Source organism: Columba livia, chromosome 20 (assembly GCF_036013475.1).
Source record: "Columba livia isolate bColLiv1 breed racing homer chromosome 20, bColLiv1.pat.W.v2, whole genome shotgun sequence".
Lineage (NCBI taxonomy): Eukaryota > Metazoa > Chordata > Aves > Columbiformes > Columbidae > Columba > Columba livia.
In genome coordinates, this window is record NC_088621.1 from 10,077,595 (window position 1) to 10,105,586 (window position 27,992).

General features: G+C 61.1%; 2 protein-coding genes across 4 annotated transcripts; one reads left to right on the forward strand and one right to left on the reverse strand.

Moving 5' to 3' along the window:
• The first annotated feature begins 1,057 nt into the window (after positions 1 to 1,057).
• On the forward strand, positions 1,058 to 8,327 carry LOC135575919 (coiled-coil domain-containing protein 183-like). The gene is made up of 14 exons (XM_065037228.1): positions 1,058 to 2,545; positions 2,632 to 2,753; positions 2,896 to 2,970; positions 3,471 to 3,641; positions 3,771 to 3,875; positions 4,265 to 4,387; positions 5,250 to 5,363; positions 5,471 to 5,525; positions 5,608 to 5,708; positions 5,987 to 6,147; positions 6,671 to 6,830; positions 6,943 to 7,068; positions 7,291 to 7,389; positions 8,029 to 8,327. Exons 1-13 carry the CDS (start codon positions 1,813 to 1,815, stop codon positions 7,351 to 7,353), a joined length of 2,109 nt encoding a protein of 702 aa, XP_064893300.1. The 5' UTR covers positions 1,058 to 1,812; the 3' UTR covers positions 7,354 to 7,389; positions 8,029 to 8,327.
• Positions 8,328 to 12,580: 4,253 nt separating this feature from the next.
• On the reverse strand, positions 12,581 to 26,210 carry SEPTIN4 (septin 4). 3 transcript variants are annotated; one of them, XM_065037236.1, is made up of 13 exons: positions 26,034 to 26,210; positions 20,519 to 20,647; positions 19,969 to 20,268; positions 19,645 to 19,738; positions 19,425 to 19,511; positions 18,435 to 18,558; positions 18,127 to 18,261; positions 17,923 to 18,040; positions 17,481 to 17,582; positions 17,020 to 17,116; positions 16,580 to 16,742; positions 14,330 to 14,429; positions 12,581 to 14,062 (listed from the first exon to the last, which is right to left on the reverse strand). In XM_065037236.1, the coding sequence occupies exons 1-13, from the start codon at positions 26,193 to 26,195 to the stop codon at positions 14,003 to 14,005; spliced, it is 1,671 nt and encodes a 556-aa protein (XP_064893308.1). In that variant the 5' UTR covers positions 26,196 to 26,210; the 3' UTR covers positions 12,581 to 14,002. The 3 variants fall into 3 exon arrangements, with proteins under 3 accessions (XP_064893308.1, XP_064893310.1, XP_064893309.1); XM_065037238.1 differs by lacking the exon at positions 20,519 to 20,647; XM_065037237.1 differs by lacking the exons at positions 12,581 to 14,062; positions 14,330 to 14,429 and adding an exon at positions 15,677 to 15,829.
• Between the last annotated feature and the right edge of the window lie 1,782 nt (positions 26,211 to 27,992).

The window sequence follows — 27,992 nt, forward strand, 5'->3', positions numbered from 1 at the left end:
GTTTCCTACAGATGTGGCGGCTCGTCCGGGATAAACATCGTCATCTCGGGGGTCCCTATCGCCGAAGGACAGGAAGGCGCGGCCCATTGATTTCAACGGCCCTGGGGATCGTCGGTAGGGACTGCCAGTGTTTTGGGGGCAGGTCTTTATCGACTTGTTGCCTGTTATTGACTCTTTATCAAAATCATTAATGGCCTCCATAATGCCCCATTTAGCTGCAGTGGAGTGCCAGTTAATTTTTTTGATAGCAAGTGTTATTAGCAGCTCCTTTTAGTAAGCAGCAGTGCTGAGGCACATTGCCGGGTCCTAATGCGAGCTGCCCCTGACCCTCAGAGCGCACTGAGCCGGGCGGGGCTGCCGCTCCCAAGCCGCGGCGTCCTCTTTCTTCATTTGAAAGGTGTGGGGGGGAGTGGGCAGGAACGATGCGGGGGGGCAGCCGGGAGGAGGTGCGCGGACAGGCGGTAGAAGCTTTACGGGGGAAGTCTGCCTCCGTTTTTTGGGTCGCGCCCGTACTGGACATGTATTTCTAGCGGCCCTTTCAGGCTGCCCCGTTTCGCGCCGCCGGTCCCGGGGCGGTCGCCGGCACTCGCCAGGTCGGGCTTTGCTATGCCGGACCCTCCGAGTTGCCGGTACGGAGGGGGGATCGTCTGGACACCGCGGCTGGGGACAGGTCGCGGTCTCCACTGCCATGGGCATGATAACATTAATCCGAGACTTTGCGCAAACACAAAATATCAGTAGCATCACTGCCTGCCTTCCCATACCAAAATCAGCTGAGGACCCAGTACAGTGGGGAATAATCGCTACTACCTTACCAGAAATAAACAGAACTGGTAAGATAGCATGTGAATCCCACACTAGAATAGAAGAAGTCCCAACTGAACAAAGGAGAAGAGAACGACAAAAATGGAAAACGGCGGGACACAGGGCAGATTGTTTAAAATTACCTAAAGCAAGGTGTATTACAATAGGACGATTCCACGATGTAGGATGGTGCTTCTATGACAAGTGGACCACTAAAAGAGTGAATCAAAAGGTTGAACAGACCTACTGGGAATGCAAAGATCAGGGTAACAAAAACATAACTGAATTGTGTAGAACTGAAGCAGGGAGAGTTGACGTCAACGGGAGGAGCTTTGACGTGTCGGGTGCGGAGAGTCTGCGGGACTGGATCCTCTCGGAAGCTGATTTCTGCGGCGGTCGATTGACGGGAGCGCGTGCAAGGCTGGCTTAAGATTCTTTAGGGATATTTTCAAAGTGTTTGCCACTATAGACTCTGAACTTTGCTGAGGGCCACTGCAATGGAGATTCTTGAACCATTTCACCCGTTTTAAAACACTTTCTCTTGCCCCCAGGGTAATCTTGCGCGGTGTTTAAATGCTGCCTCGGAAAGTTCAGTGCCATAACGATTCTATTTGCCGTGCGGCCACAGCCTCAGTGTGGAAATCTCTACGTGGACAGATTGGTAAGATTTCTCGTGCGCACAATCCGCGTTTTTCAGACGCCCGTGTCTTTGTGAAGCACTGAGGATGGTAGGTAACGTTGATATTTAGCTTGTCCCTGGCAATTAGCGCTAACATCCAATTCATGAGTCTGCGAGGGAGACGCTGAGGAAGAGCCTCCGATGACATTGTGTCAGTACTGCTCGATTTCATAATCCCGCCTTTTGTCTTCTACATCCCAGCACCCAGAGCACAAGAGGACGGCTGCAGGTCAAAGAGCTTCTGTTACAGAAACTTACTCTAAGCCAATTTATGCGCTTGGTGCTAGGAAGGCAATTTCCTTATCAAGTCTGTTTTTTCTGCAAATGCAATGTTAAGTGTTTTCTCTGGTAGGGGGAGCTTCATTTTATTAATCAAGAAATTAAGGTACGTGCTTGCACTTCTTGTCCTATCTGTCCTCCAGCAGGAGTGTACGGTAAGCATCCAAATAAAGATCAGTGTTGGCAGCTGGCTGGCGTTTGCGGGTTTTGCTAACTCCCTGCGCTACCGTGTCCTGAGTGGTGCAGTGGAGTTTCCGAAGGAGGATGTCCAGGGAGTGACGGACTCCTCCCGGCACTCGGACAAGCGGGCAGCTCCCGGGCGAGCGCTGCTGTGTTGTGTGTCCGTGTGCGCGTGTCTTCGCCGCAACGGTCCCGTTTCTGGGGGGTTCGGCGGGCTCTCCCCTGGGCTGGTTGCGGCTGCCGCAGCCGCGGTGCCGGCAGCAGAGCTGGGCTGTGCTCGCTGTGCTGCCCGTGGCTACCGCAGCGCGCTCCGGAATCGCTCCGGAGCGAGTCCGCCGCGTGCAGGTGTGGAGAGGAAGGGGCTGCGAGCGGCCGTGGCCGCGCGGGAGGCGCGTGGCGTGTGGCCGTTGGAGCTGCGGTTCCGCAGGCAACGGGCACCCGGTTCCACAGGCGGTGCCGGCCCGGCGGCGGCTCCGGCAGGCGGTGGAGCGGCCATGGCTGCGGCGGGGCCGGGGGGCCGGGACGCGGCTGCCAGCGTGCGGGGCCAGAAGACAAAGCTGAGCCGGCACGCCCGGGAGCTGCGCGCCGCCGCCGCCTTGCAAGGTGCTGCCCCTTGGGCTTGGCGGGGACGGGCTGGGGCTCTCGCTCCCCCCGTTGTCCCGCAGCAACGGCGCCTTCGTGTCCCCCAGAGCAAGGGAGGAAGATTTTCACGCAGTCGTGCGAGGAAAAGCTCCGTCGGAACAGGGAGCGGCTCCCCCGCCTGCGCGAGGCCGTGCAGGAAGATGCCCAGGCTCTGGACGCGGCCCGCAAGGTAGCGGGAGGTCCCATCTGCCACGTCCCCCTGCCCGGTGCTGGCCCTGCAGAGCCGGCTGCTCCGCCAGCCCTGTCCGGGAGCAGACAGCAGTAGGACGTGACCGTCCCCATGCTGACGGTGACGTTCTCTGTGCCCGCAGCACAAGCCCGTCCTGGACCCCGAGGTCCTCGGGGCGTACAACTTGCCCCCCGATCTGGCCGGGCTGACGGTGGAGGTAACGGGGTCTGGTGGGCACGGGCTGCTGCGGGGGCTGGGGCTCCAGGGACGCTGGCAACAGGGTGCGCGGTGGAGGGACCTGGTGCCGGCACAAGGACAACCCCACAGGGCTGGTGTGGTGAGACACGGGGTGTTCACCTGTGTCCCATGGGCCCCTTTCCACCGCAGGACTCATCCGTGCAGGTCCTCCTTTAGCTCGCGGAGCAGATCCCCTGCCCCAGCAGAGCTCCTGGCCCTTCCAGCCTGCCTTTCCTGGGCTGTCTGCCGCAGAGTCCCCGAGCCCTGAGGTGCTGATGTCACCTCTGCCTTACCCCAGCCACCCCCCACAGCAAAGCTCTCCCCGTCCCCGTCCTTGCAAGCGAGTGACAATGTCCTGGAGCAACGTCCCAGCGTCCCCGGCTCTACGGTGGGGGGACTTTCCCAGGCAGGACCCCCTTCTCCCGCGGGTGCCCAGCGAGCGCTGCCTCCAGCTTGGTGACCTCTCGCTTGCCCATCCAGGAGGCCCGGGAGAAGCTCCGGGCCACAATCTCCAAACAGGCGAACACGCTCAACATGCTGGACTACCAGCTGAGGCAGCGCTGCCGAGCCCGGGACAAGCTGCAGCGGCAGCTGCAGCAGCGGCAGCGGCTGCTGAAGAAGGAGCTGGATGAGACTAAGAAGCAAAAGCAGGTACCCAGGACCCCTCTTCCTGGGGTGGCAGCACCCATGGGGGCTTGAACCCAAGCCCTGCACCCCCTGGGTAGGTGCTGGGTTCAGCAGGTGGTGTCAGCCCGAGTGTCCCCCCGATCTCTGCCCCAGATGATTCGCCAGCTGGAGAACGAGCTTGACAAGATGCGCGCCAAAGTCCGCGCTGCAGAGAAAGTGGGCGCCGTGTACGAGCGGGTGCATGATGCCCTGCAGGAGGTGAGCTCCTCCTCAGCGGGCCATCGTCCCACCCGCTCCCCCTGCAAAGGCAGCGAGGTGCCCCTGGGGGCACTGGTGCTGGTGGGACGTCCTCCTGGCTCAGCGAGGTCCTTCTGCTCCCCTCCATGAGGTGGTGAGAGCCTGGCCTGGGTTGCTCAGAGAGGTGGTGGCTGAACCATCCCTGGAGACATCCCAGGCCAGGCTGGACGGGGCTCTGAGCAACCTGAGCTGGTGAAGATGTCCCTGCTCATGGCAGGGGTGGCACTGGGGGAGCTGGGAAGGGCCCTTCAAGCCCAGCTATTCTAGGATTCTGCGATTCCATCCATTGTCACAGCGTGGGGACCCCCAGGGCTCAGTGGGGTGACAGGCTGTGGTTCCCTGTGTCCCAGGAGGTGAACCAACTGACTAGAGAGGTGGCGCTCATGTGCAGGACGTCAGAGCTGTACGAAGTGGAGGTGAAGGCCATGGAGGCCATGGCCGAGGAGGCCTGCAAAGCCGCTGCCATAGCCCAGGTGAGATCACCCAGGGCACCCTGGGGCCCACTGCCACCCTGCAGAGCCCACAGACAGCACCATGCACCCAGGCCTGTGGATCTTCCTGCAATGAAGAACAAAAGAGACTGAGCTGGGCTGGCCCACAGCACCTAGATCCTCTGTAGCTCCTCTCATGTCTCATTCTTGGGCCAGGATGCCCTGGGGCTGGGGACAACATGCCCAAAGCACCAGCCATGCTGAAGGCAGCACTCTCCACCCTCCAGCCCTCCCTGCCCTCCATGCTGCCCGCTTTCCTACCCAGCCCATTTACACGGGGGGTCATTCATGACACTGGCCATCCCAGAAGCTCAGCTGGCTCACAGAGGTCTATCTTCATGCCAAGAAAGGCCTTGAGTTGCTGGAGCGAGTGGAGAGAAGGGAACGGAGCTGGTGAGGGGCTGGAGCACAAGTGTGATGGGAGCGGCTGAGGGAGCTGGGGGTTCAGCTGGAGAACAGGAGCTGAGGGGAGACCTTCTGATCTCTGAACTGCCTGAAAGGAGCTTGGAGCCAGGGGGGTCGGGCTCTGCTCCCTTTGGAACAAGCGCCAGGAGCAGAGGAAACGGCCTCAAGTTGCGCCAGGGGAGGGTGAGGTTGGATGTGGGGCACAATTTCTTCCCCAAAGGGCTGTGGGGCATTGGAACAGGCTGCCCAGGGCAGTGCTGGAGTCACCAGCCCTGGAGGGCTGGACAGACGGACATGAGGTTCTCAGGACATGGGGCAGTGCCAGGGCTGAGTTATGGTTGGACTCGATGATCTTGAAGGGATTTTCCAACCCAAATGATTCTATGATTGTGTCATCCCAGCTTCTGCAGCCACTTATCTCTTCTCTGATACACTCCAGGAGGAGCTGGCCAAGAGGGAAGCCGAGTTCCTTGCGGAGCGCTCCCCGGACACCCAGAAGGTTCCCATCGACAGGCCGTGGCTGAGGGAACTGAGCGAAAAGAATGTGCCAGCGGTGAGCTGAGGGGAAAGCACCAGCACCGAGCCCCCATGGGTGGGGGTGGCAGGGCCAGCTCCCCAGGGTGCCAGCAGCTCGGGGGGTGACCATGAACGTCCTTACAGCCAGCAAAGTCCGAGTCCAGCATGGACCTCTCGACCCAGCAGGACCCACTGGTGGGTGAGTGCTTGGCGGGGTGCAGACGGGTGGGACGCTGGGGCAGCTCCGGGCATCCCTCTCTGCCACTTTTCTCCCGCCTCAGCCACCGAACTGGAGGCCGCCGAGTCCCAGACAGACCACGAGGCCGAGATAAGCGAGAAGATGGAGGCGGCCAAGGCTGCAGTACAGTGCTCGCGCCTCTGGGTAACGGAACAACCCATCTCCCCAAAAACCTGAGGCTGCCGGTAGGCACCGGGAGCCGAGACCTCTCTGCTCGCTTTGTTTTCTTGAGGGGTTCTCAGCTCTCCTGTGGGCCTGGAGCCCCCCAGAGCCCCTCTCGTGTGGGCTGGGATGGAGCTGTGTTTCTCCATGCCTTGAGCCTGCAGTGGTCCCTGGTGCAGAAAGCCCTCTGAGGCCACAGGCCAGGTCCTGCACCCTGCCTGAGCACTGTGGGCTGAGTTCTCGTGCTGTCTCTGGCTTAGAACATCCCCAGCAAGCTCCTGGCACAGGACTCATCCTTGGAGGACCTGGAGAACGACATCAAGGAGAAGGAAGAGGTGAAGGAGAAGCTGGAGAAAAAACTGAGGGATCTGGAGCTCCAGAAGGCTTTGCTCATGTTTCACCAGCCCTCCAACAAAACCAGGTGATGCTGTCCTCGGGACAGCCGTGTCATAGAATCACAGACTCATTTTGCTTGGGAAAGACCCTCAAGATGCTTGAGTCCAACCGTCAACCCAGCCCTGGCACTGCCCCATGTCCCTGAGAACCTCATGTCCGTCTGTCCAACCCTCCAGGGATGGTGACTCCAGCACTGCCCTGGGCAGCCTGTTCCAATGTCCCACAGCCCTTTGGGGAAGAAATTGTTCCCTAGATCCAACCTCAACCTCCCCTGGCGCAACTTGAGGCCGTTTCAGTTTGTCTTATGGCTCGTTATGATTTGAGTGGTGAGAGCCTGTCCCAGGTTGGCCAGAGAGGTGGTGGATGAACCATCCCTGGAGACATCCCAGGCCAGGCTGGACAGGGCTCTGAGCAAGCTGAGCTGGTGAAGATGTCCCTGCTCATGGCAGGGGGGGTGGTGGGTTGCAACCTGAGCAGCTTTTGCAATGGATTTGTGGTGTCTCTGCACCCCTGTGCAGTTGTATGGATGTGGCTGTGGTTGGCTGCAGGGTGCTGGAGGAGGAGCTGAGAGCGAAAATGCAGGCACAACAGGACCGGCGGAACCAGTTGCGAGCTCAGATGCTGAGGAACGAGGAGCTCCTCTTTGAATTTGAAAGCAGAACCGACCACCTCCTCTTCCGTCTGCGTGGCATCACCGTGCCCGGCCAGGTAGCCACCCAGCGCTGGGTGGTGCAGTGACACAGCGCGGTGACACTTGGGGCAGCCACCGTCACCCCAAGTGGCTCATTTTGCCCACCAAGGTTGTTCTCTCTGTCTCCAGGATGATTCTCTCCTGTCCCAGGGGGTGGAGGGGAAGTTCCAGTACCTGGCCGAGAAGCTCCTGTACCTGCAAGAGCGGGCGGCCCACCTGCCCCCTGAACGCAGGATCCTTGACGAGAGCAATGAGGTACGTGGGGTGTCCATCCCTGCTGGGGTCTTCGGGGACCCGCACCAGGCTCCTCCTGATGGCCCGTCCCAAGTGAGGAGAATGGCGGTGGCCCCATGGAGCAGCTCAGCTCCAGGTGGCACTGGGCACTGCAGGGTGTTGTCCCAGGGGAGCATCAAGGGCATCCCTTGGGTTGTAACACCCACGTCCCCTTCAGCAATTAACCCAGGGTGTCTTTCACAGACTTTCGTGCAGGCCAGGGATTTCCTGGAGAAAAAAAAATGTCCAGCGATCCTCGGAATGTGATGGTATCGTTTGAGCAAAGAGACAGCAGCGATGACGGTAGGAGAGCATAGCGGGGACGCGTCCCACGGCGACTGTCCCTGCCCCTGCCTGTTGGGATTTGTGGCCATCCCCACCTGTCTCTCACTGTCCCAGCAGAGCCCAGCCCATGAGTTCTCTCCAGACCTTGGGGCTGTCTCCAAGGCTTTGAGCATGGGTGGTGCTTTTAGGTGGGGATGTGGGAGCATGAATGCAGCTGGTGGGGTGGTGAGCATCGAACCACAGAAGGAACAAGAAAAGATGCTGTGGGGCAAGGAGGGAGACCCTTGTCTTCAAAATCACCTGGTTGTGAAGCATAACCAGTGCGCGGGTGTGTCTGTGGCCTCTTCCTATTGGATGCTCTTGGAGGAGCCACTGAGATTTTGGAGCTTGCCACCTCTTTTGAATGAAGCTGGAGCTGCGTCCAGCACCGCGTGGCTGCAGAAGCCCCAGCAGCTGGAGATGGGCCACAGCAGCGGCAGCGCCAGGCCCTGCAGGTCACCCTGGGGTGCTGGGCAGGAAGAGCCAGGGCTTGGCAGGAAAGCTCACTGCGATGCCACCAGCCCTCCAAAACGTGCTGGCTCTCCCTGGGGACAGAGGCACAGCGGAGGTGGCCCTGCAGACCCTCCCCAGCCCATTTCTCTCTGTTCCCTCCTCCAGAATCCTCTGAAGACAGAGATGACGAAGATGGTGAAGCTGGCGAGCATGTCCCCACCTGTGAAGACATCAAGAGGGAGGGGCAGCTGCTGATCGAAAGTAAGAAAGGAGCCATGAAGAAGTAGCAGTCGCTCCATGAGAGCTATCGATGCCCCAGACCACCCCTTGTTCTTTGGGTGCCCCCACTACCCCTTGTGTTCTGAATGGCCCAGACCATCCATTTTGCTTTGCATTCCCCTACCACCCCTTGTACCCTTTCTCCAGCGGGTTTAATAAAGCAGATTTTTTTCGTTCTTCCCAAAGCTGTGGTCAAGCTGCAATGGGGGGTCCTAGGTCACTTCTGCCACCGGGACGCATGGGGGTCAAACCCTGAGGAGCACTCACGTGGGTTTGGAGGCAGCCCCATTACCCTGGCCCTCACCCAGATGTTCTCCCTGCAGAGATGGGGATGGGCTGGGGTGGGGACGGCGTTCCTGGCCAGAGGAAAGCTGGGGGCAGGCTGGCTTTGCCCCCTTGATCCTGTGGAGCCAGCAACTTCCTGGGACCTCTGTCCCCCAGGCGGCTCTGGGTGCACCAATGGGCCGGTATGTGTCCACAAACATCTGCCAAAGCCTCAGGTAACCGAGAAAACCACCTCCCAGCAGTGACATCACCGAATCCAAGATCCAGAGTCTGTTGGTCAACAACTGGGAATGTCCCAGTTCCAGGTATTCTGACAGCCTGAAGGTGACTGGGAAGAAAATCATAGAATCCCAGAATCAGACTCACAGAGCAGTTTGGCTTGGAAGAGACCTTCAAAGCTCACCCAGTCCAACCTCTGCCATGAGCAGGGACATCTTCACCCAGGTCAGCTTGCAGCTGGTAGAAATGATGACCTTTCAGAGCGTGCTGGTGGTACTTTGTCCCTTGTGCCCTGCCCTGATGTGCAGAGGAGACAGAAGGGACACTGGGAAGATTTGGGGAAGAGCCTCCATATGCTGAGGTGTTGTGTCTCCTTCCTCTTCAGCCTCTACAAGGTATTTGGTAAAGAGCAGAGTTGGAACCGGGGGTTCCCATCATTTGGGATACACCCTAAAAACTCATTAATCATTTTGGTTGGAAAAGACCCTCCAGATCATGGAGCCCAACCATAACCCACCCCTGGCACTGACCCATATCTCTGAGAACCTCATGTCCGTCTGTCCAACCCTCCAGGGATGGTGACTCCAGCACTGCCCTGGGCAGCCCGTTCCAATGCCCCACAGCCCTTTGGGGAAGAAATTGTTCCCTATATCCCATCTAAGACCTCCCCTGGTGCCGGTTGTTTCAGGCTCTTGGTCTGGTCTTTGCACTCTGGCTGTGGGGAACAGAGAAGCCACAAAACGTCTTGAAGACTTCTCTCTGATAAAACTGGACTCTATTTCTCCATCTCAGTTTTGGAAGAATGTGGTCTGTGGCCCGTTTGCCAGATGCAAGGGAACACTGAGACGCTTTAGCTGCCTTGAAAGGAGGGGAAGAGCAATGACTCGCAGCAACATAGGAATTTCAGGTCTACTGAAACCATTAAGTTGTGAGCAGAAGAGACAAAGGCCAATTGCTTTATCATGAGCATTCACTGAATGCGTTCAGACACAGCATCCCAACTGCTCAGCACGTCTGCGAAGCGAGGAGAAGACGTCACCCCAGCAGCGAGCTCCTGCCCGGGAGACATCACTGGGTGCAATCGGACTGACTGCCGCTGTCTTCGCCTGGCCTGGGAGAGGTGGCTGTGGAAATGGATGTGACAAGTGGAGAAAAGGTACAAGAGCGAGTGGGAAGACACCAGAGGCAACGCCTGTGTTTCTAGAGTAAGAAAAGCCAAAATACAACCAACCAGGAAGGCAGCAGCAGGGTCAGGAGCATCCCTCTGCCAAAGTGACCCTGGGCCAGACAGGACAGCCCTGCCTGGGACAAACAACACACACAACAAAGGGTAGACCCAGGCTGGGACTGACACTGGAGCCTCAGCACCGGGTTTTATCCTTCATGGACAAAGGGAACCAGGCTACATCAGCCAGTTGGAGGCCAAAACAAGCGGCTCCTTTGGCTGTTCTGGGATGGGAGATGCAGGCAGGACCACCAGTGTGGGCTCTGTCCTGGAGCTGCAAGGGTGGGATGCGGGACGAGGCAGCCAGAGCTGCTTCCACACAAGGAGGCACAAACATTTACCGTTTCCATGTTGGTTTTAAGATGGTTCATATATGTGATGGTCATTTTTGACCCACACATCGCCTGGGTTGGCATCACGAGCCACAGGTTGGGTTGTAGCTTCGTTCTAAAATGCTGGAGGGAGCAGGGTGGGACTGAGGCAGCACTGGTGACAGAGGGACAGAGCCCTGGGGTCCATGTCTGTCTTGTGCCGGACAACCCAGAGCTGGACTCGGTTCTCTGGGGGGCCCCAGGAGAGCAGAGCAGAGGGGCAGCATCCCCTCCCTCAACCTGCTGGTGATGTGGCCCAGGAGACACTTGGCTCTCTGGGCTGCAAGTGCACATTGCCAGCTTATGTCCCTTTTGTCCCCACCAGCCCTTCTCCACAGGGTTGCTACACATCCATTCATCCTTCCATCCATCCATCCATTCCATCCACCCATCCCTCCCTCCCTCCCACCCCCAGTCTCTGCTGGTGCTGGGGTTGTCCTGACCCAGGTGCAGGACCTTGCACTTGGCCTGGTTGAATTTCATGAGGTTCACATGGACCCCCCAGCCTGTCCAGGTCCCTCTGGATGACACCCCTTCCCTCCAGCACATCAACCGCACCACTCAGCTTGGTGGAAAAGCAAAACTGAAGTGTCTTGCGTGATGCAGAGGCCAGGGAAAGGCGCCTGGCTTTAGCTCTCTGCCAAGCACACCTGGGGAAACCCTTTGAAATGCTTCAGCCACTTTAGCAGAGAAAAATAACACCCCCACACAGTTGCCAGGCTTCCTCTGCTCACGCAGGGACAAAGGACAGCGCGGGGACAGCACAGCTCTCTCTGCGGAGCTCGCTGGCTCTGACACCGGTGCCTGTTTGGGAGAAATATCAATGGGAAAGATTTTGTGCCCTGGGATTCAGGTCATCTGAAGAACACCAGCAAGGAGAACGACTGCCAAAACCTGCACAACGATGGGACCAGCTCCAGCTTCCCTGGGGAAGGAGGCGGCTGGAGCTTGTCCCAGCCCAGCCATGCCACGGGCGACCCAGAGCGCATGAAAGCAAAGCCTCTTTCCAGGCTCTCTTCGCTGTGAGACCGTGGGGCAGGGTCCCATCCATGGGGGACATGGGGAGCACATGCTGCCCGAGCTCTCGCAGGCCGCTCTGCTGCACGGGGAGCAGAGGAAGGGACAGAGAGGTCTGGGTGGCCCCGGAGGAGCTTGGAGCAGAGCAGGGGGCACAGAAACCCAGGGAGGGTCTTGGAGATGGGTCCAGAGAGGATCCAGGTGTATATAGGGAGGGGGAAAGGGATGGGATGGTGCAGGGGGTGTCACACAGGGTGGGAGTGAGCACGCAGGGACCAGAGCAGAGTTGAAGGTGCTTGGTGGGGATAGAGGTGATTGAGCAGGGGCAGGAGCAAAGTCCTGCAGAGGGAAATGGAGCTGGAGTGGGTTTGGGGGGTAAAGAGGAATGGGGGAGACCCAGGAAATGATCTGGGGCACGGGGGGTGTGCAGGGGGAAGCACAGGAGCTGGGATATTTGGGATCAGAGGAACTGGAGAAAGGATGCAGAGGGGAAGTTGGATGGGGAGAACCTAGAGTGCACAGATTGGGGGGCAGAATGGGTGTCCCCGGGGTGGGGGGAAGGCTGGTTTGCCAGTCATCACCCCCCCAGTCCACAGGCTTCCTACCTGGGGGTGCTCAGCACAGCAAACGAGCTGGGGCTGCGGGTGGTCCCAGCACCCCCACCCCAGGCAGCAAAGGGGGACCATGGCAGCAGCAGGTCCCACCACACATCCAGCACCCATCAGGGGAAATAAAACACCTAAGTGGGGGTGGGTAAAGCAGGAAATCCCCAAAGGACTGGATAGTGGGGTGCAGGGAGAAATAACAGGGTGCAGATGGATGACGCCCACTGGAGGGCAGGTAGAAACACAGTCCATGGATCCCAGCACCACCCCACCAGCTCCTGGTGAAGCCAAACTGGGGTAACTGGGCATTGGTGCTCATGGCGGGGGACCAGCCATAGCGAGCGCCCACGGTGTATCCCAGCAGGGCTCACCCCCATCATGGGGGGGCACAAGGATGTTGGGGGGCAACACATGAAGAGCAATCGTATCCCCAGCCCAGGATCCCTGGCTCTGCTCCCCCAGGTCCCATCACGGTCCCCACACCAGGACCCCAGGGCAGCGCATGGGGGGACCCTCACCCTTGGCTGCTGCCCCAGCCCCCAAGCGGAGTCGCACAGGGCTCTCCCAGCCCCCTCCAAGCTGGGTGCCCCTGTGGGTGCAGCAGAACCCCCCCAATACGCATTCTAAGCCTTTTTTCGGGAAATAGGAGCCAGAAGCCGCTGAGCGGTCACTGTCAGCCCCTGCCCGCACGGAAGCCACTCGGAGCTGCAGACAAGCCGGGTCAGCCGTATTTATTGAGAATGGTTGTGGAGGGATTAAAAATATTTCCACTAGCTCTGTAAGAATTTATAAACCTATACTCTGCTTCTCCCTGAATAAATGCTTCTCTGACCGCCATGCAAAGGGAGGTACTTGTGTAAGAAAATAGCAAGATTAAAAAAAGGAAAGCGCTAATCCACCCTGCAGGGTCCTGCCATGGCAGGGGGGTCCCTGCCCGCGGGGGCCAAGGGACCCTCTGCCTGGCACGGGGACATGGGTGACACACACGGACGCTGCCCCAGCACCCTGCAGCACCCACCCCCAGCACAGCCCCCGTCAGCAGAGCCCTTGGTGTGCAACCCCCTCGCCCAGGGGTGACCTCCTGGGGGACCATGGCTCAGGTGGCCCTGCTAGGGAGGGGACACGTCTCCACTCTAGTGAGCTCCCAGTGATCCCACTGCTCCCAGTTCTGCCTCCACCCTGCAGCTTCGCTGTCCCGTCATCTCTCCCCATACCCAGGGACACCCCTGCGGGGGACACAGGGACACAGCACAGTGTTCTGCAGAGCAGCAACACAGATGGGGACATCCTGGGGGGACACAGGGGCACAAAATAGTACTTTGTGGGACTGCCATACAGATGGGGACATCCCTGGGGGACATGGGGACACACAGCAGTGCTTTGCTAGGAAGCAACATGGATGGGGACATCCTTGGGGGACACACAGGGACACACAGTGCTGCTGTGTCAGGGCACAGTGGGGACATACTGGAGCCACACAGGGACACCACAGACAAGCGAGTGACACCAGAGGCTAACACACCAGCGAGGAACGATGCTGTCACCGCAGGCCGGGCAGCGCCGCGGGCACGTGATGGTTGTTATTGCTTTGCAGGTCCAGCGTTCCGGGGGGCCAGGCTGGGGAGCCAACCTCTGATTTGGGCTTCAAGGGACTTTCTTAAGGGACTGTCCCCCTGTGTCAGCCAAGGCCTGGGGGGGAGCAACTCTGTCCCCAACAGCAGGGCAGATGGAGGGGCTGGGATTGCTCCCCCACTTAAGCCAGGGCCAAGCTGAGTGTAAGAGTGGTAAGCAGGCAGCCCGAGGTGACACGGGGACAAGGGACACGACTGGGGAGCAGGCTGGCCAGTGGCCCTGCCCTGAGCAGCAGGCGGCACAGAGAAAGCCAAAGCTTGGGGGACAGAGCTGTCCCCAGCCCATGGGGAGTGGCTGGGGCAGCATCTGGCCGAGACAAGGGACCCCCGGGCTGGGTGGCCAGTCCCCTCGCTGTCCCCACGGGCTGGGTGCTGGCCAGTTGGCTAAGGCGATACCGCAGCAGCGTAAGGTGGAGGGTGCGGTGTTGGTAACGGGGCAGGATGGAGCGTGATGTAAACATTTCTGATCTGGGGGGGGTGGCAAGGAGCAGGAGGAGGAGGAGGGGGCTAGTGTGAGTCCTTCATCTGCTTCTGGATCTTCTGCAGCATCTCCTGCATCCGCCGCAGCTGGAGGGGAGCAGAACAGGGAGCGTGGTGGGGGCTGGCACCCCCCAGCCCCCTTGCAAACAATAGTTGGGTTGAGCATCCCAAGCAAATTGGGATCCCCGAGGCCTGTGGGTTGGGGAGGAACCTCTGACACCCCTCCAGCACCCCCCACCATGGCTGGCAGCTGCTGGGATGCTGCGGGAAGGGTGGTCCCTTGCGGGCCATCGCTGGGGCTTGGGACATGGGGAATGGGGTGATCGGGGGTGCTCAGCCCACCCCCACACTCACCTCCTCGTCCTTCTCCCGGATGAGTTTCTCTGTCTCTGCGTCTGGCACCGGGGAGATGACAGGGATGGGGAAATCGGTCCCACTCTCTCGCGTCAGCTTGCTGCGGGCAGAGAGAGGAGGTGAGGATGCTGCCAGAGCCCTGACAGCCCCTGTGACACCCGGGGGGACATTCCCCAAGGGTGCTGCAGCCCTGGACACCCCAAACCTTGCAGATACCCACTGCCCACCTGCATAGACCCTGCACCCCCCTGGGCTGGCCCTTTTCCTGGCAGGAAGGAACAAGGACACCTCCAGGTTCCCCCCCAGACCTCAGCATCCCTGATCTGCTGCAAACCAGTTTGGGGAAACTGAGGGAGGCACCACCACAGCAGGGGTGCCAGGGACCCCCCGGGCACAGAGCCCGCCTGGGTGCTTCAATCTGGGCTCGGGCTCTCTTCACCCAGTATTTTCTCTGCTGCTTTCAAACATCATAAACTCAGCACCTCCTTCCTCTGCCACATGCCCAGCCCTGTGGCAGGATGGGGTCCCTGAGCACCCCTCTGCCCGGCCAGCCCTGGGGATGCTCCGTGCCTCTTTTTCCCCCGAGCATCAGCTCCTGCTCAAGCCCATCCCTGCTGGAGGGAGCTGCAGGCGTCCCCCGGGGACACCCCACCGTGCAGAACTACAGCGAGCAAAATCGATGGCTTGTCCCATGCCACTGGCAATGGGGAGGGACCAGCTCTCCCAGCTGGGTCCCCGTGGATCCCACACGCTGCCACGTGGCTGGGACACCGCTGTCACGACTGGCAAGCGTCACGTGTAACGCCGTGTGCCACCGCCAGTGCATCCCCTCCATGTGCCAAGGGTGAAGGACACGGCGGGTGTCACACGTGCGGGCTGGGTCCTGGGGGGTCCCGGTTGTGCCGGGGACCGTGCCAGTGTGTTAAGGGTTTTGGCCGCATTTTGAGCCGCTTTGGAACTCACTGCCCCTTGTCACGGCTCCTCACCCAGAGGGACCCAGGGGAAGCTCGTCCATCCCTGGCAGCAAGACAAGGCTTCAGGCACTGGGCACGGGGCAAGTGGCTTCACCAGCCTGGGAAAACCCGCCTTCCGCTGCCTCCTGCGCCCCAAAACCGCATCCCCCTGGGAGGGCAGGACAATGGGGGTGCCCATCCTGCAGCCTTGGGCTTCCCTTGGGCTGGGAAACTCTGGGTGCCACCACCCAGGGACACATCCCTCCATCCCCCTTTGCCTGGGCGAGCCAGGGTGCTGGTGCTGGCACCCAAGGGTGACTTGTATGGGTGGTCACAGGACCAGTTCTCCCCGGAAGCAGCTGCCTGGCCCCTGCACGGGCACAGAAGGACCGAGACAGCATTGGGTACCAACAAGTACTTTATGTAGGGGCCAGGAGGGCAGTGGGAGGGGGAGGAGGGCGGAGGGGCCCAAGGTGGCCCCGGCCTGATCCTGGCTCAGTCGGCGGAGCAGTCACTGCAGCACAGCCTCAGCGTGGAGGGGTGCCGCCTTCTCCGGCAGCATGTATGGAGAGACCAGCTTAGAGGCACCTAAAGCCATCCCCACCACCAGCACTGCTGCTTCAGCCCCCCTGACCCACAAAGCCCCCGCTCGCTCCAGCGCCCCGACCGGGGCTGCACAGCCCCACAGGGACCCTGCTATGGGGAGATTCCCCCCAGTATCTTGAGGTGGCTCACGGGGATGCAAGTGCCATGAATGTGCCCAGCACCGACAGTACGGCTCTGGGGCCAGCTGTTTTCTGGGTCCTGCTCCTGCCCCAAAGCCTGCATGGTCCCCCTCACCACTGGAGCATCCCACCCCACCTGTCCTGCACAGCACAGGGTCTTTCTTGCTGCTGGAGCATCCCCCAAGACCCTCTCACCCAGGGGGATGCGGGGTCCTCCATGCTGCTGGAGCATCCTTGCCTGAGCTGCCCCCAGGGAGGTGCAGGGTCTCCATCACTGCTGGAGCATCCCCCAAATCCAGCTCTGAGGGGATGCAGGGTCTCCCTTGCTACTGGAGCATCCCCCCCCACAACCAGTCCCAGCCCAATGGCACGGGAAGAACCCCCCACCACCTTGGGGCATCTCCCACATCACCAGTTCTTCCACATCCAGCCCACCACAATGCCCAGCATGGACCCACACACAACCCCAGTCCCCCAAGATCACCACTTGCAATGGGCCAAGGTCATCCCAAAGAGAGGAGAAGTCCCTCCAGACCCCCCTGCAAGCTGGTACCCCACTCCAGGCCCCGTACTTGCGGTTCCTCTCCTTCACCACCATGCGGGTCATGCTCTGGATGCACTGTGTGCGGTAGTTCTCGTAGTGGGTTTCCCGCGTCACGTCCTTCAGGTCCTGCATATGGGTCCTCACCAGCATCGTCCGCAGCTTCACGAAGTCACAGTGCGATGGGTTCTCCACTGCGGGGGGAACCCGGGGTCAGGGGGCCACAACCATCCCCCACTGTCCCCCCGTGCCACCACGGGCCACGTTGGGCATTGGAACAGGCTGCCCAGGGCAGCGGTGGAGTCACCATCCCTGGAGGGGTTTGGAGGACACATAGATAAAGTTCTTAGGGACACGATTTAGTGTCAGTGTTGGGTTAATGGTTGGACTTGATGATCTTGAGGGTCTCTTCCAACCAAAATGATTCTATGATGTCCCCAAAAGGACCCCGTGGACACAGCCCAGCATTACCTTCCACGATGCCCCAGGGGTAGAGGCGCCCACGGACGCGCCGGCCTTTGGCCTCCACGATTGTGTTGCTGCCAATGACGGCGAAGGGGATGCTTTCCTGCGGGAGGACAGCAGGGGCTGGCAGAGCTCGATCCTGGCTGACGTGGCCCATGTCCCTCCACATGCATCTCCTGGGCTGTATCCATCCCCATTTGCCAAGATCTCCCTGAGCCCCAGCCATGGAGACTCCCAGGTGGGACAGCAGCATGGGTTTCTCCACCCCAGCCCCACAAGCTGCAGGTGGCACCTGCTGGGTCTTGGTGACACATCTGGGCAATGCAATATGTGCCAACCCCACCATGCTGGGGCTGCTGGAGACCTTGTGGGGCCCCAAAGAATCCTAAAGCTACCGTAGGAGGAGATGCCCTCTTGGCCATGGGGCTCTGCTCCTCCAAGGATGGAACTAGAGGGGCCAGACCCACCTTCAGAGCCTGGTCTTGCAGCTTGAACTCCTCATCCTCATCTGAGTCGCACTCGGGGAACTGGTAGATGCGGATGCCGTACTGGTCAATCTCCTCCCGGATCTGGAGGCAGACAGCCCCGCTGAGGGCACGGCTCTGGCCCTCAGAAAGGCACCAGTGTCCCCCAAGGACCCACAAAAGCCTGTCCCACAAAACTTAGATGTTGTGGACACCCCTTCAGGTCCTTCCAGCCCCTAGCTGAACACCAGAGAGATGTGTCCTTGGTGGCCAAATGGACAACACTGTCCTCTACAGTGCTGCAAGCGTGGAGGATTCTCTGTAGCAAAGCCCGAAGAGGGGATGGAGAGAGGATCCAGCCAAATGGGGACCCCAGCCCTCAGGGTACCCCTGTTCCCAGGGACCTGCTGGGATGGCTCCAGCCTGGGACAACTCGCCTCCTTACCTTGTTCTTCATGCGCTCCACCTCGGTGGGGGTCAGGGTGTCAGCCTTGGCCAGCACCGGCACGATGTTCACCCGCTGGTGCAGGGCTCTCATGAACTCCACGTCCAGGGGCCGAAGGCTGTGGGTGGAGCCCGGTGAGCACCATCTTGCTGAGCCCCTTCCCCAGCACCCCCTCCCAGCAGCGCAGGCAGGGGCTGCCCGTACCCGTGACCAAAGGGGGAGATGAAGTAGATGCAGCAGTGGACGCGGTTGTCCTGGATGTTCTTGCGGTTGAGGCCGCTTTCATCACGGAAATACTGCTCGAACTGCTGGTCGATGTAGTCAGCAACTGGCTTCCAGCTGCGGGGACAGGGACGTGACCATCGCAGTCCCCTATGGGACCCTTGGGCTTTGCCTGGAGCCCCAGCTCAACAGCTCCCATGACTCAGCATTGCAGCCCAAGGATCCATGGAAATCCCACCCATGGAGGTGCTGCCCAGCCCCGGGGGGACCCCCACCCCCATGGGATATACCACTCGGTATTGTTGACAGCGTCACCAAAGCCCGGCGTGTCCACGATGGTCAGGCGCAGCTTGACACCCTTCTCCTCGATGTCCACCACGTGCTTGGTGATCTCCACTGTCTGCGTGATGCGCTCTGTGGTGGCGGAAGACATGTCAATGATGGGGGGGACACCCCAGGTGAGAGACAATGAGGGTGTCACGGGGAGATGCTGCAGCTCCCGAGTGTCACCCTCCCACCTGAGGATTGGGGTGGCTTTGCAGGATCAGTCCCGACATGCGCTGGGGTCCAGCACCATGCTCTATTCCATGACTCCCACATCCACCCATCTCTCGGTGGCTGTACCACCACTCCCCGTGACAGCCCAGCTCTGGCAGCACAGGGGTCTGCGGGAGCATTTTTGGCTCCCTGTACCCCCACGTGTGACCCCACAGCTCTGGGGCTGCACATGGCCCCAGGCACCTCCATGTCCCTGCATCCCTGTGTCCCCAAGGATGCTCCCATTGTACCGTGTGCGTGTGGCCGCAAGCATTTTGGCTTTTGCTCCGAGCAACGGAAACAAATCAAACAATTGCCTCAAAACAAATCAAACAACTGCCTCAAACCCCTGAGGATTTGGGCAAGTTTGGGCAATTTTAATTCAAAAACCACCTGCAGCTGAACCGGCACCGTGCCCCAGACCCTGACTGTCCCCAGCCTCCCGGATTTGTCCCAGCTCCAGCTGATCCCCACAAGCCAGGACTTGTTTTCCCTGCAGGGACAAAGCCCCAGCGGGAGGTCCCTGTGCTGGGCAGCAGCGAGGTCCCCTGTGGCCTTGGAGCAGCCCCCAGTGCCATCAGGCAGCTGCCAGCATTTCACACGTGGCTTCAGAGACCAAGAGGAGCCCAGCCTGGCAGGGAGAGGGACTGCAGACTCTTGGGAGTAGCGTGGGGCTCTGCAGCCCCCCAGGACACCCCATTCCTATGACTGTGCCCCCCATTGCTGGGAGTGTCCCCCCTCACCTTCGGCATTGAGCAGCTTGCGGTCCCTGTACATGTCCGTCAGGAAGAGGCTGTTGACCAGGGTGGACTTGCCCAGCCCGGATTCCCCTGGGACAGAGGGACAAGGGTGAGGGGAAGCAGTGGTTAACAGGGGACACAAGACTCTGGCCATGCCCTGGCAAAGTTGAGACTCCCCTGCCATGGCTTTTGGGACCTGGAGCAGGGTCAGGACCCCCTGTACCTGCCACCATGAGGGTGAAGTCAAAGCCCTTCTTCACCGACTTGCGATGGACCTGGTTGGGCAGTGTGGCAAAGCCCACGTACTCCTTGTCATCCTGCAGACGGAGGGGACATGGGACAGAGGATGTCACCATCCCACCCCCTCCCATCCTGAGAGGCCACCCCCTTCTCCCTTGCACCTCAGGAGATTCCCCACGGCTGGAGTACCGCAGGATGCAGCCATGTCCACCCCAACCCCTTGGGTTCAGATAGGGGGAGCATCCTCTACAGTCACTCCTGCAGCCCCTTGGCCCATGTTCCCCCCTCTCTGCAGATGCGTTTTCACCTCGGAGGAGTCGTAGGGGTCCAGCTGCCCCCAGGGGCTCCGCGGGCGGTTGGGGCTGGGCGGCGGGGGGGCGGTGATGTGCTGCTGGAAATCCAAGGGCCGAGAGCGTGAGAAGATCCTGGTGTCCCTCTCGTCGATGGCTTCGTCAGGGGGGACCCTGCTCACACCAGAGAGGGGGTGGCCGGGCTCCCGCCGGCTCTCCGGGGTCTCCACCTTCCTGGGGCTGTCTGTCGGTGGGCAATCCCGCAGGAGCTGGGTCAGCTCAGCCTCCTCCGAGTCCTCCTTCAGGAAACGCTTTATCTAGGGACCAAGGGAGGAGGTGACACTAATGGTGACAGTGCCAGCCTGAGGTGGCATCACCCAACTCAGCATCACAAGCCCCCCGAACTGCAGCAGACAGACACATGCACCCCAAGGATGGCAGAGATGGGAGGAGAGGGGACACACAGCCCCCCCCAGGGGACCAGCCACCACCCTGGGGACAGCCATGGGGACAGCTATGGGGGTGGCAGTGGGGACAGCCGTGGTCCCATGCACCGCGGGTGCTTACAGCTTGTGGCGCGGGGATGGCAGCCAGCTCCTGGCACTCTGGGGGACAAGGACAGGGACCTTCCCCCTGGGCACCCTGCCGCTCCTTGGGGTCTTCTGGGGGAGGCAGGACCCCCACACACCACATGGCCTGCCGGGAGGATGGGGAGGGGACACCAAGATAGATGAACAGCAGCGGTGGCGGAGCAGGCAGGGGGGCCAGAACTGGGGGGGCAGATGGTGGGCAGGGGTCTGTCTGTCCCCTGACCCATCTGCCCACTCCCAGGGGCTGACAAGGACACAAGGGGCTCCTGTCCCTGAGATCCCAGGGGACAGATCAACCACAGCCCTCACCAGCCCCACATGCAAAGGGGCGGCACAACCTGTCATGCAAGGGGGCTACGAACCACATGGCCACCCCATGGCCATGTCCTCATGTGCACAGGGACCCCGACACCCCCTTGCCCTGGCTCTGCGTGTCCCGGAGCTGGTGCAGGCAATAGCCGCGCAGGAGCCGGGGGAGCCGGGTGCGGTGGCCCCTGCACTGGTGGCCAGGCTGGGACAAATGACAGGGACGGCTCCACATCCTGTTTACTAGCGCTGGCGGGAGGGGACACGTTCCAAGGACATGTCCGGCATCGACTCCCATTGCACTGAGCCATCCTGCACCAGTCCCACAGGCAGAGACACTCCCAAATGGGGGGCACACCAGGCCCAGGGAAGCCCCTGATCCTTCACCCTCCAACCTGAGGGTCAGTGCAACCCCCAGATCAGGGCTCTCCATGGGGACACATGTCCTCCCCCATCCTGTGTCCCCGCTCCATCGGCGGGGGGGACAGCCATGCCAGCGGCAAGGCGAGATGCACTGAATTAGCTGGAAACAAGGTCACGGCGCTGCCTGGGCTGCACGCTCACACGCCTGCCCCCTGCCCCCTCCACGGCCCCCAGCACCGGGAGCCACAGTCCCAGTCTGAGGGGGCAGCAGGTGCCCCAGGGCAGGGGCTGCAAGGGCCTCCACGCTCCCCTCTCCCTCAGCAGGCTGACAGCGCTTGGTGTGTCTGTGTGACCATCCTCTTGCTCACCAACCTTGGCCTGGGGGGGCTCAGCACCAGCCCCCACCAGCACACAGCCCAGACGGGGGTCACACAGGCCTGGGACATAATGCCGCCACCACCAAGTGCTCTTGGCCCCACTGCTGCTCTATCCCATGGGGCTCCAGCCCTTCGGGGGTCCCCCCTGTCCCCAGACACACAGATGGCCTCACCGATGCTGTGGCACGAGGGTGTTGCACCACATCCTCAGGGGGTTCTGCACCAAGTGCATCCCCCAGCAGCAGTTGTCCCAGGAATGGAGCATCAACTGCGCCACCTTCCCGCAGCACCGGGGTGCTCCAGGTCCCCCATCCCCATCTGCCCCCTCTCTTGTCCCACCAGGGAGGGACACTGTCCCCGTACCTCTTGCCCAGGCTGCAGCTCGGGGCAGGTGGCCATGGCAGAGCCGGCAGCACCCGTGGCCGGGAGAGGATGGTGAGCAGCACCAGCTGCGCTGAGGGATGGGGAGGGATGGGGAGCAGCATTAGCATAACTCCACCCTGGGCAGGCACCGGCACCCACGGCACCCAACAGCCAGGAACGGCCCCTGCGGGTGCTGGGGGCAGGACCAGCGGGGGGCACAGGAGGGGAGAGGCCAGGCCAGGTCCTGCCTGGCTGCCGACCTGTCAGTGACCAACAAAGTGCTGTGGGCCAAGGAGGTGGCAAGGCAGGTCCTGGGGGGCTGCATGACCATCACCATCATCACCAGCCCCCACAGGCTGAGCACACAGCTTGGCTGCAGCCCAGGAGGACATTCAGCCCTGGAAAACACCTCCATCCCAGAAAAAAACCTCCTTCATCCCAGGACAATAACCTCCTCCATCCCGGTGTGCACCAGATCCTCTCCTGCTCCCCACTCTGGAGCACGGCACAGCTGCCAGGCATGGTCCCAAAACCTCTTCAAGAGGAAAAACCAGGTTTCCTATGGAAGCCTCTTTGAAAACTCAACATTTTTGCACCTGACAATTAAAGCTTCCCCACATGGTTCCAAGTCATTACTCCAGCTGGGCTTGATGGGTCCAGCCAGGACAGACCCTGGGCTCCCCAGCTTAGGAAGGACAAGGAATTACTGGAGAGAGTCCAGCAGAGGGACACAGAGATGCTGAGGGGTCTGGAGCATCTTTGTGATGAGGAGACACTGAGAGAGCTGGGGCTGTTGAGCTGGAGAAGAGAAGCTGAGAGGGATCTGATCCATGGATCAATAGCTCAGAGTGGGTGTCAGAGGATGGAGCAGACTCTGTTCAGTGCTGCCCAACGCCAGGGTGAGGGGCAACGGGCACAGACTGAAACACAGGAGGCTCCATGTGAACATGGGCAGAAACTTGTTTGCTGGGAGGTGCCAGAGCCTGGCCCAGGCTGCCCAGAGCGGGTGTGGAGTCTCCTTCTCTGAGACATTCCAACTGCCTGGACCCACCTGTGTGATCTGCTCTGTGACCCTGCATGAGCAGGGCTGGGCTGGGCATCTACAGAGCTCATGCAATCCAACCGGCCTGGGGTTCTGGGGTTCTGTGACCCAGCCCTGGGCTGGGAGAAGCAGGGATGGTGCCCACCACAGGGATCCCTGGCAGAAGCTCCAGCAGCCCTGCCTCAGTTTCCCCAGCTCATCCTTGGGCAGGCAAAGGGTTAACAGTGCCCCAGGAGGAGCCGCAGGTGGCAGTGACCACCTGAGCTGTCACTGCTGGGGTCACCCAGAACAGTGATTCACCTTGACACATATCGAGACGCATTAGAGCAGCTCAGGTGCAGAGGCGGGTTTGCTCAGCCATGGAAGGGCTGCGCTCGCCAGGAAAGCGCTAAAAAGCCCCCGAGCATCAGCTGGTGCCGGGACAGGTGTGATGAACCGTGAATCTTCTGGACACTGAGAGGGGCCTGGATGCTTCTGTGCTGGTCCCCAGCGCCCGCAGGTCCCAGCCACACTCCTAACCCCAGTGCCACATCTCCTCCACCCAGCTCTGAAGCCACCCAATGCAGGACACCCTGGCATGTGTCCCTGCTCAGCCCAGACCCAGGGGAGCAATGTCACTGTCCCTTGGCTGACACTGCCCCCTCCCAGTGGCTTTGCAGCCCCTTTCCCCACCCCGGCAGGCTGCAGCACCCCCCACCACACCAGCAGCCTGGCCAGGCTCTGCACCCCACCAGCGGCGCCCCTTGCCCCCCAGAAACCCCCAACTGAGCATAGCACAGATCTCCAGCGACACTTCCTAATTGTCCCACCTTGCGCTCCCGGCAGGAACAGGGCGGGGATTTACTGCCTGGGGCAGTGCCGGTGCCCCTCTAAGCGGATTACACGCCCGTCTGCGCGTGAGCAGGCACTGGGGCTGTCACCAGCCCCGCAGCTCCAGTGAGGTGACACACGCGCTGCCTTGTCCCCACATGTCACGCTCCACTGAACCTTCCCCGCCTGGTGACAGCCTGGGGGCTGTGGCGGGGGGTGCACGGGGGCAATGGGCAAAGCCTGAGCTGGGAAAGCCACTGGCTGCCTGTTAGCATCTTTCTGCCTGGCACAACATTCCCACAGGACGTGTTTTCCCAGTCTATTTCTGCAGGGAAAGAAAGGAAATGTTTGAGTGAGGGGCTGTCCCTGCAGCCAGGGGACAGCCAGGCTGGCCAAGGTGTCCCCAGTCCACCCAAAAATGACATCCAGATGTGCCCCCCCATGGCACAGCGTGCACAACGGCTGAGCATCCCAAGCACTAACACCCTGATCCAAAGGCACAAACTCCACATGGAACAAGGGCACGGTGGCCCCTGGCAAAGCCCAGCTCTGCTGGGACCAGCCCAGCTCCTGCCCAGCACAACCGGCACCTGGGCTGTGCTTGTTCCGACCTGCCTCCAGACGCACGGGATGCTCCCACCAGTGCGCTGGAATCGGAGTTCCGTACACCCAGCTCTCCCCTCCCACTCCATCGGCAGCATCTCAGTTGGGAAACTCAGTCCACCAACAGCCTGAGCAGGAGCAGGGTGCCAGGCACCCTATGGATGCAGTGGCATGGGTCAGCATGTCATGGGCAGGGTGTCAGCGTCAGGCAGGTGAGCACATGGGACATGAGCTTTTTCAAAACATTCCTCATTGCAGCAGCTCTGGCCCTTTCCTTGCAGGGAATCCTCCAGTTTGAAGGACCCACAAGCGCCTGCTTGGGGGCCCTGGCATGTGGCACATGCAGTGGCTCCTCCGAGCTGGCAAGTGACAGTGGGGCCTGTCCAGGCTGGAAACAAGGTGACATCTCAGCTCATGGGGATGGGTGAGAAGATCCAGCCCACTAAGAGCTGGGAGCAGCAGTCGAGGGGGACAATTGCTCTTCTCAATTCTCTGGGTGAGCTGTGGACCACATTGGGGACAAAGGGATGTGGCACCAGTGTCAGAGAGCACCAGCTCTACCTCCATGGGTCCTTCTGGATGCGTCTGCACCCACCTCCAGCCTCAAATCACCCCACAGCCACAGCAGCCCAGCTGTTGCTGTCATCCTCCCCCCCCAAGATGTTTCCAAGCCTGGCTCTGTCTGTCCCCAAAGCTGGGGTTTGGAGCCTTTCGGGAAGGCGCTCGCCGGAGCTGGTTGCGACACGCTCCGCCAGCCGCCCTCCTATCCGGTTTCACTGCGTCCCGCTCCGGAGGAATGTGCCGGTCCCGTTCCCACGGCAGCTGCTGGGGAAGGACAACCACGATGGTCCCCACCAAGAGGGGTTGTCCCAGTTGCCACGGCCCTGATGCCACGCAAGCCACAGCCACAACCCATCTCCATCCCCACCCTGGCTATGGTGAGTGCCTCGAGGTCCCCGTGGGGACGTGGCCCTGATGAGCGGCTTCTGGGGATTGTCACCACCGAAGAAGGGTGAGGCGGGACAAGCGACGCAGGACAGGCTCCCACCGAGCCCGGAGGGCTGTTGGCAGCTCCGGCCCTTGCAGGTAACTGCAGAGACGGCTCCAAAGCGCAGCCGGGCTCCGGGCGTGCGCGACGGTCCCCGCAGGAGGGCCCGGCCAGGCTGGCAGCGCCACCGGGACCGCAGCCCGGGGGACCTGCCAAAGGCACGGCTTGGTGACTGATGCTCCGCTCAGAGCGCCGCCTGCCCACGCAGCGACATCCCGGGGGTGCCGAGGTCGCGGGGACACGCAGGTGCCACTCAAAGGCAGCGTCGCTTTGCCGGAAGGTGCCCGTGCCGGTGCCACGGTGAGGGGTGGCGGGCAGGCGGCCCCGCGGTCTCCCCGGTAGCAGCAGCGTGACCTCCCCATCTCCTCCCAGGCTGCCCCCGGGACGCTGCCCGGCTGCTGCCCTCCAGGACGGGGAAAGTGTCGTCGTCCCCCCGCCCCGCTGCGGCACTGGCGGCCCCGGCCCGCTCCGCCCCCGCCGCACCGTCACCTTCACGGAGGGCACCGGGAGCGGGCCCGGCCCCTCGTCGCGGTGCAGCCAGGCCCGGCTCTGCCCGGTCCCCCCCCGCCGCCGGCCTTACCATGGCTGCGGCGCCGGGCGCCGTCCGGGAGCGGCGGCTGCCGAGCGGCACGGCCGGGCCCGCGCCGGGATTAGCAGAAATAGCAGCCGGCGGGGGCGGGGACGGCCCGGGGCGGGGCGGGCGGCGGGCGGGGCGGGGGCGGCCTCTCGGCACCACCGGCATCGAGCACCGGCATCAGCATCCGGCACCGGGAACAAGCGCTGTACGCGGGGCACCAAGACCAGCATCAACACCCGGCACTGGCATCACCACCGGACACTGGCACCACACACCGGTATCAGCACCGGGCACCGGACGAGCATCCGGCACTGGCATCAGCGTTGGACACTGGCACCAGGAACCGGGCACAGGCACTGTGCACAGGGACCAGGCACTGTACACGAGTCATCAGCTCTGTGCACCAGCACTAGCATCAGCATCCAGCACCTGGTACTGGTTTTAGCACTTGGCACCAGCATCAGCATCTGGCAGCGGGCACCGGCACCACGCACTGGGACCAGGGATGGTACATGGGGCACCAGGACCAGCATCAGCACCTGACACCGGCATCGGCACCAGCATCAACACCCAGTGTCAGCACGTGGTGCCAGCAACAGCATCTGGCAGTGGCCACCGCCACTATGCACCGGGAAACACACAGCTGGCATGGGGCAGGGATACAAGGCAGCAGCACCAGGGTCTTGGTACAGGGCACTGGGAACAGGACACCTGCTCTGGGTACAGGGCATTGGCACTGGATACCAGGTACAGGGCACCAGTACCAGGTACCGGTGCAGGTGAGAGGGAACGGCCCCAGCACCGGGGAGTGACATTCTGGTGGTTGGCACCAGTATCAGGCATGGCTCAGAAGGTACTGGGCACTAATCACTGCCACTAGGAGCACTGGGCACTGGGTACCAGTTAGCAGGTATTGGATACTGGGAACAAATGCACCGGCACCATGTCACACATTGGGCACCATACGCTGGGTACCAGGGACTGAACACTGCACTGAGCACAGGGCAGGTCCCAGTCTTTCCCAGTACTCCCTTTGCAATATCCCAGCCCATCTCCCTCCGCTGGAGCCTTTCCTGGGGCTGGTGCCGGGTGATCCTGCTGGAAACCTGGCAGGGGAGACCAGCAACCCTGTGGACAGTGTCCCCGTCCCATCTTCGTCCCATGCCAGGGGCTGCATCCTCTGCCTGGGATGTCCCCAGTCCCAGTCCACGTTGTCACAGGCAGTGGGTGCCAGCAACACATGGCTGCACCCCTCTGTCCCCACTGAGGGCAGGGGAGGACACTGGCACAGCCAGGGTGTTTGTGTTCCCGGCCATGAAAGGCGCCGGGGGGGTCTTGGCCAGAGGTGGCCATTCCCCACAACGAGCAGCTGGCAGAGGCTCAGGCATTACCAAATTTCAGCCATCTGCTCCAGCTACCTACTGGGGCTGTCCTCATGCCCCCTGTGCCAGGAGGGGCGCAAGGCCACACATAACCCCAGAGCAACCCTCTCCCGGCAATGTCCTCCCTGCCTCAGTTTCCCCACCCATAACACGAAACCAGTGCTAATTTCCCAGCAGGAAAAGCCAGATCCAGCTGCACACAGAGACTCCCACCAAGGCTCAGTGACCATCTCAGCCTTGTCCCCAACATTGTCACTGCCCCAGGCCTTGTCCCCCCACCACATTACAGGCCCAGGCTGCAGCCAGATGGCTCCATGTTCCCATTATTCCCATAAATAACCAACACAGTCTCAACATGGTGTGGGGGAGTCCCAGCAGCCACCCAAACCCTGTCCAGCTGGGGCGGCTGGGCAGTGAGCTGGGCAGCTCTTCCCATCCACTGCTGGGCAGGGGGCTGCAAGCAGGGGCAGGCAGGGGCAGGCAGGTGAGGGTGGCCGTTTGCATCTCTAATCCCTGCAGCGAGCGCTTTCCTCTGAGATTAAGGGGGATTATAGGCTGGGGTGCTCCCGGATCCCAGCCT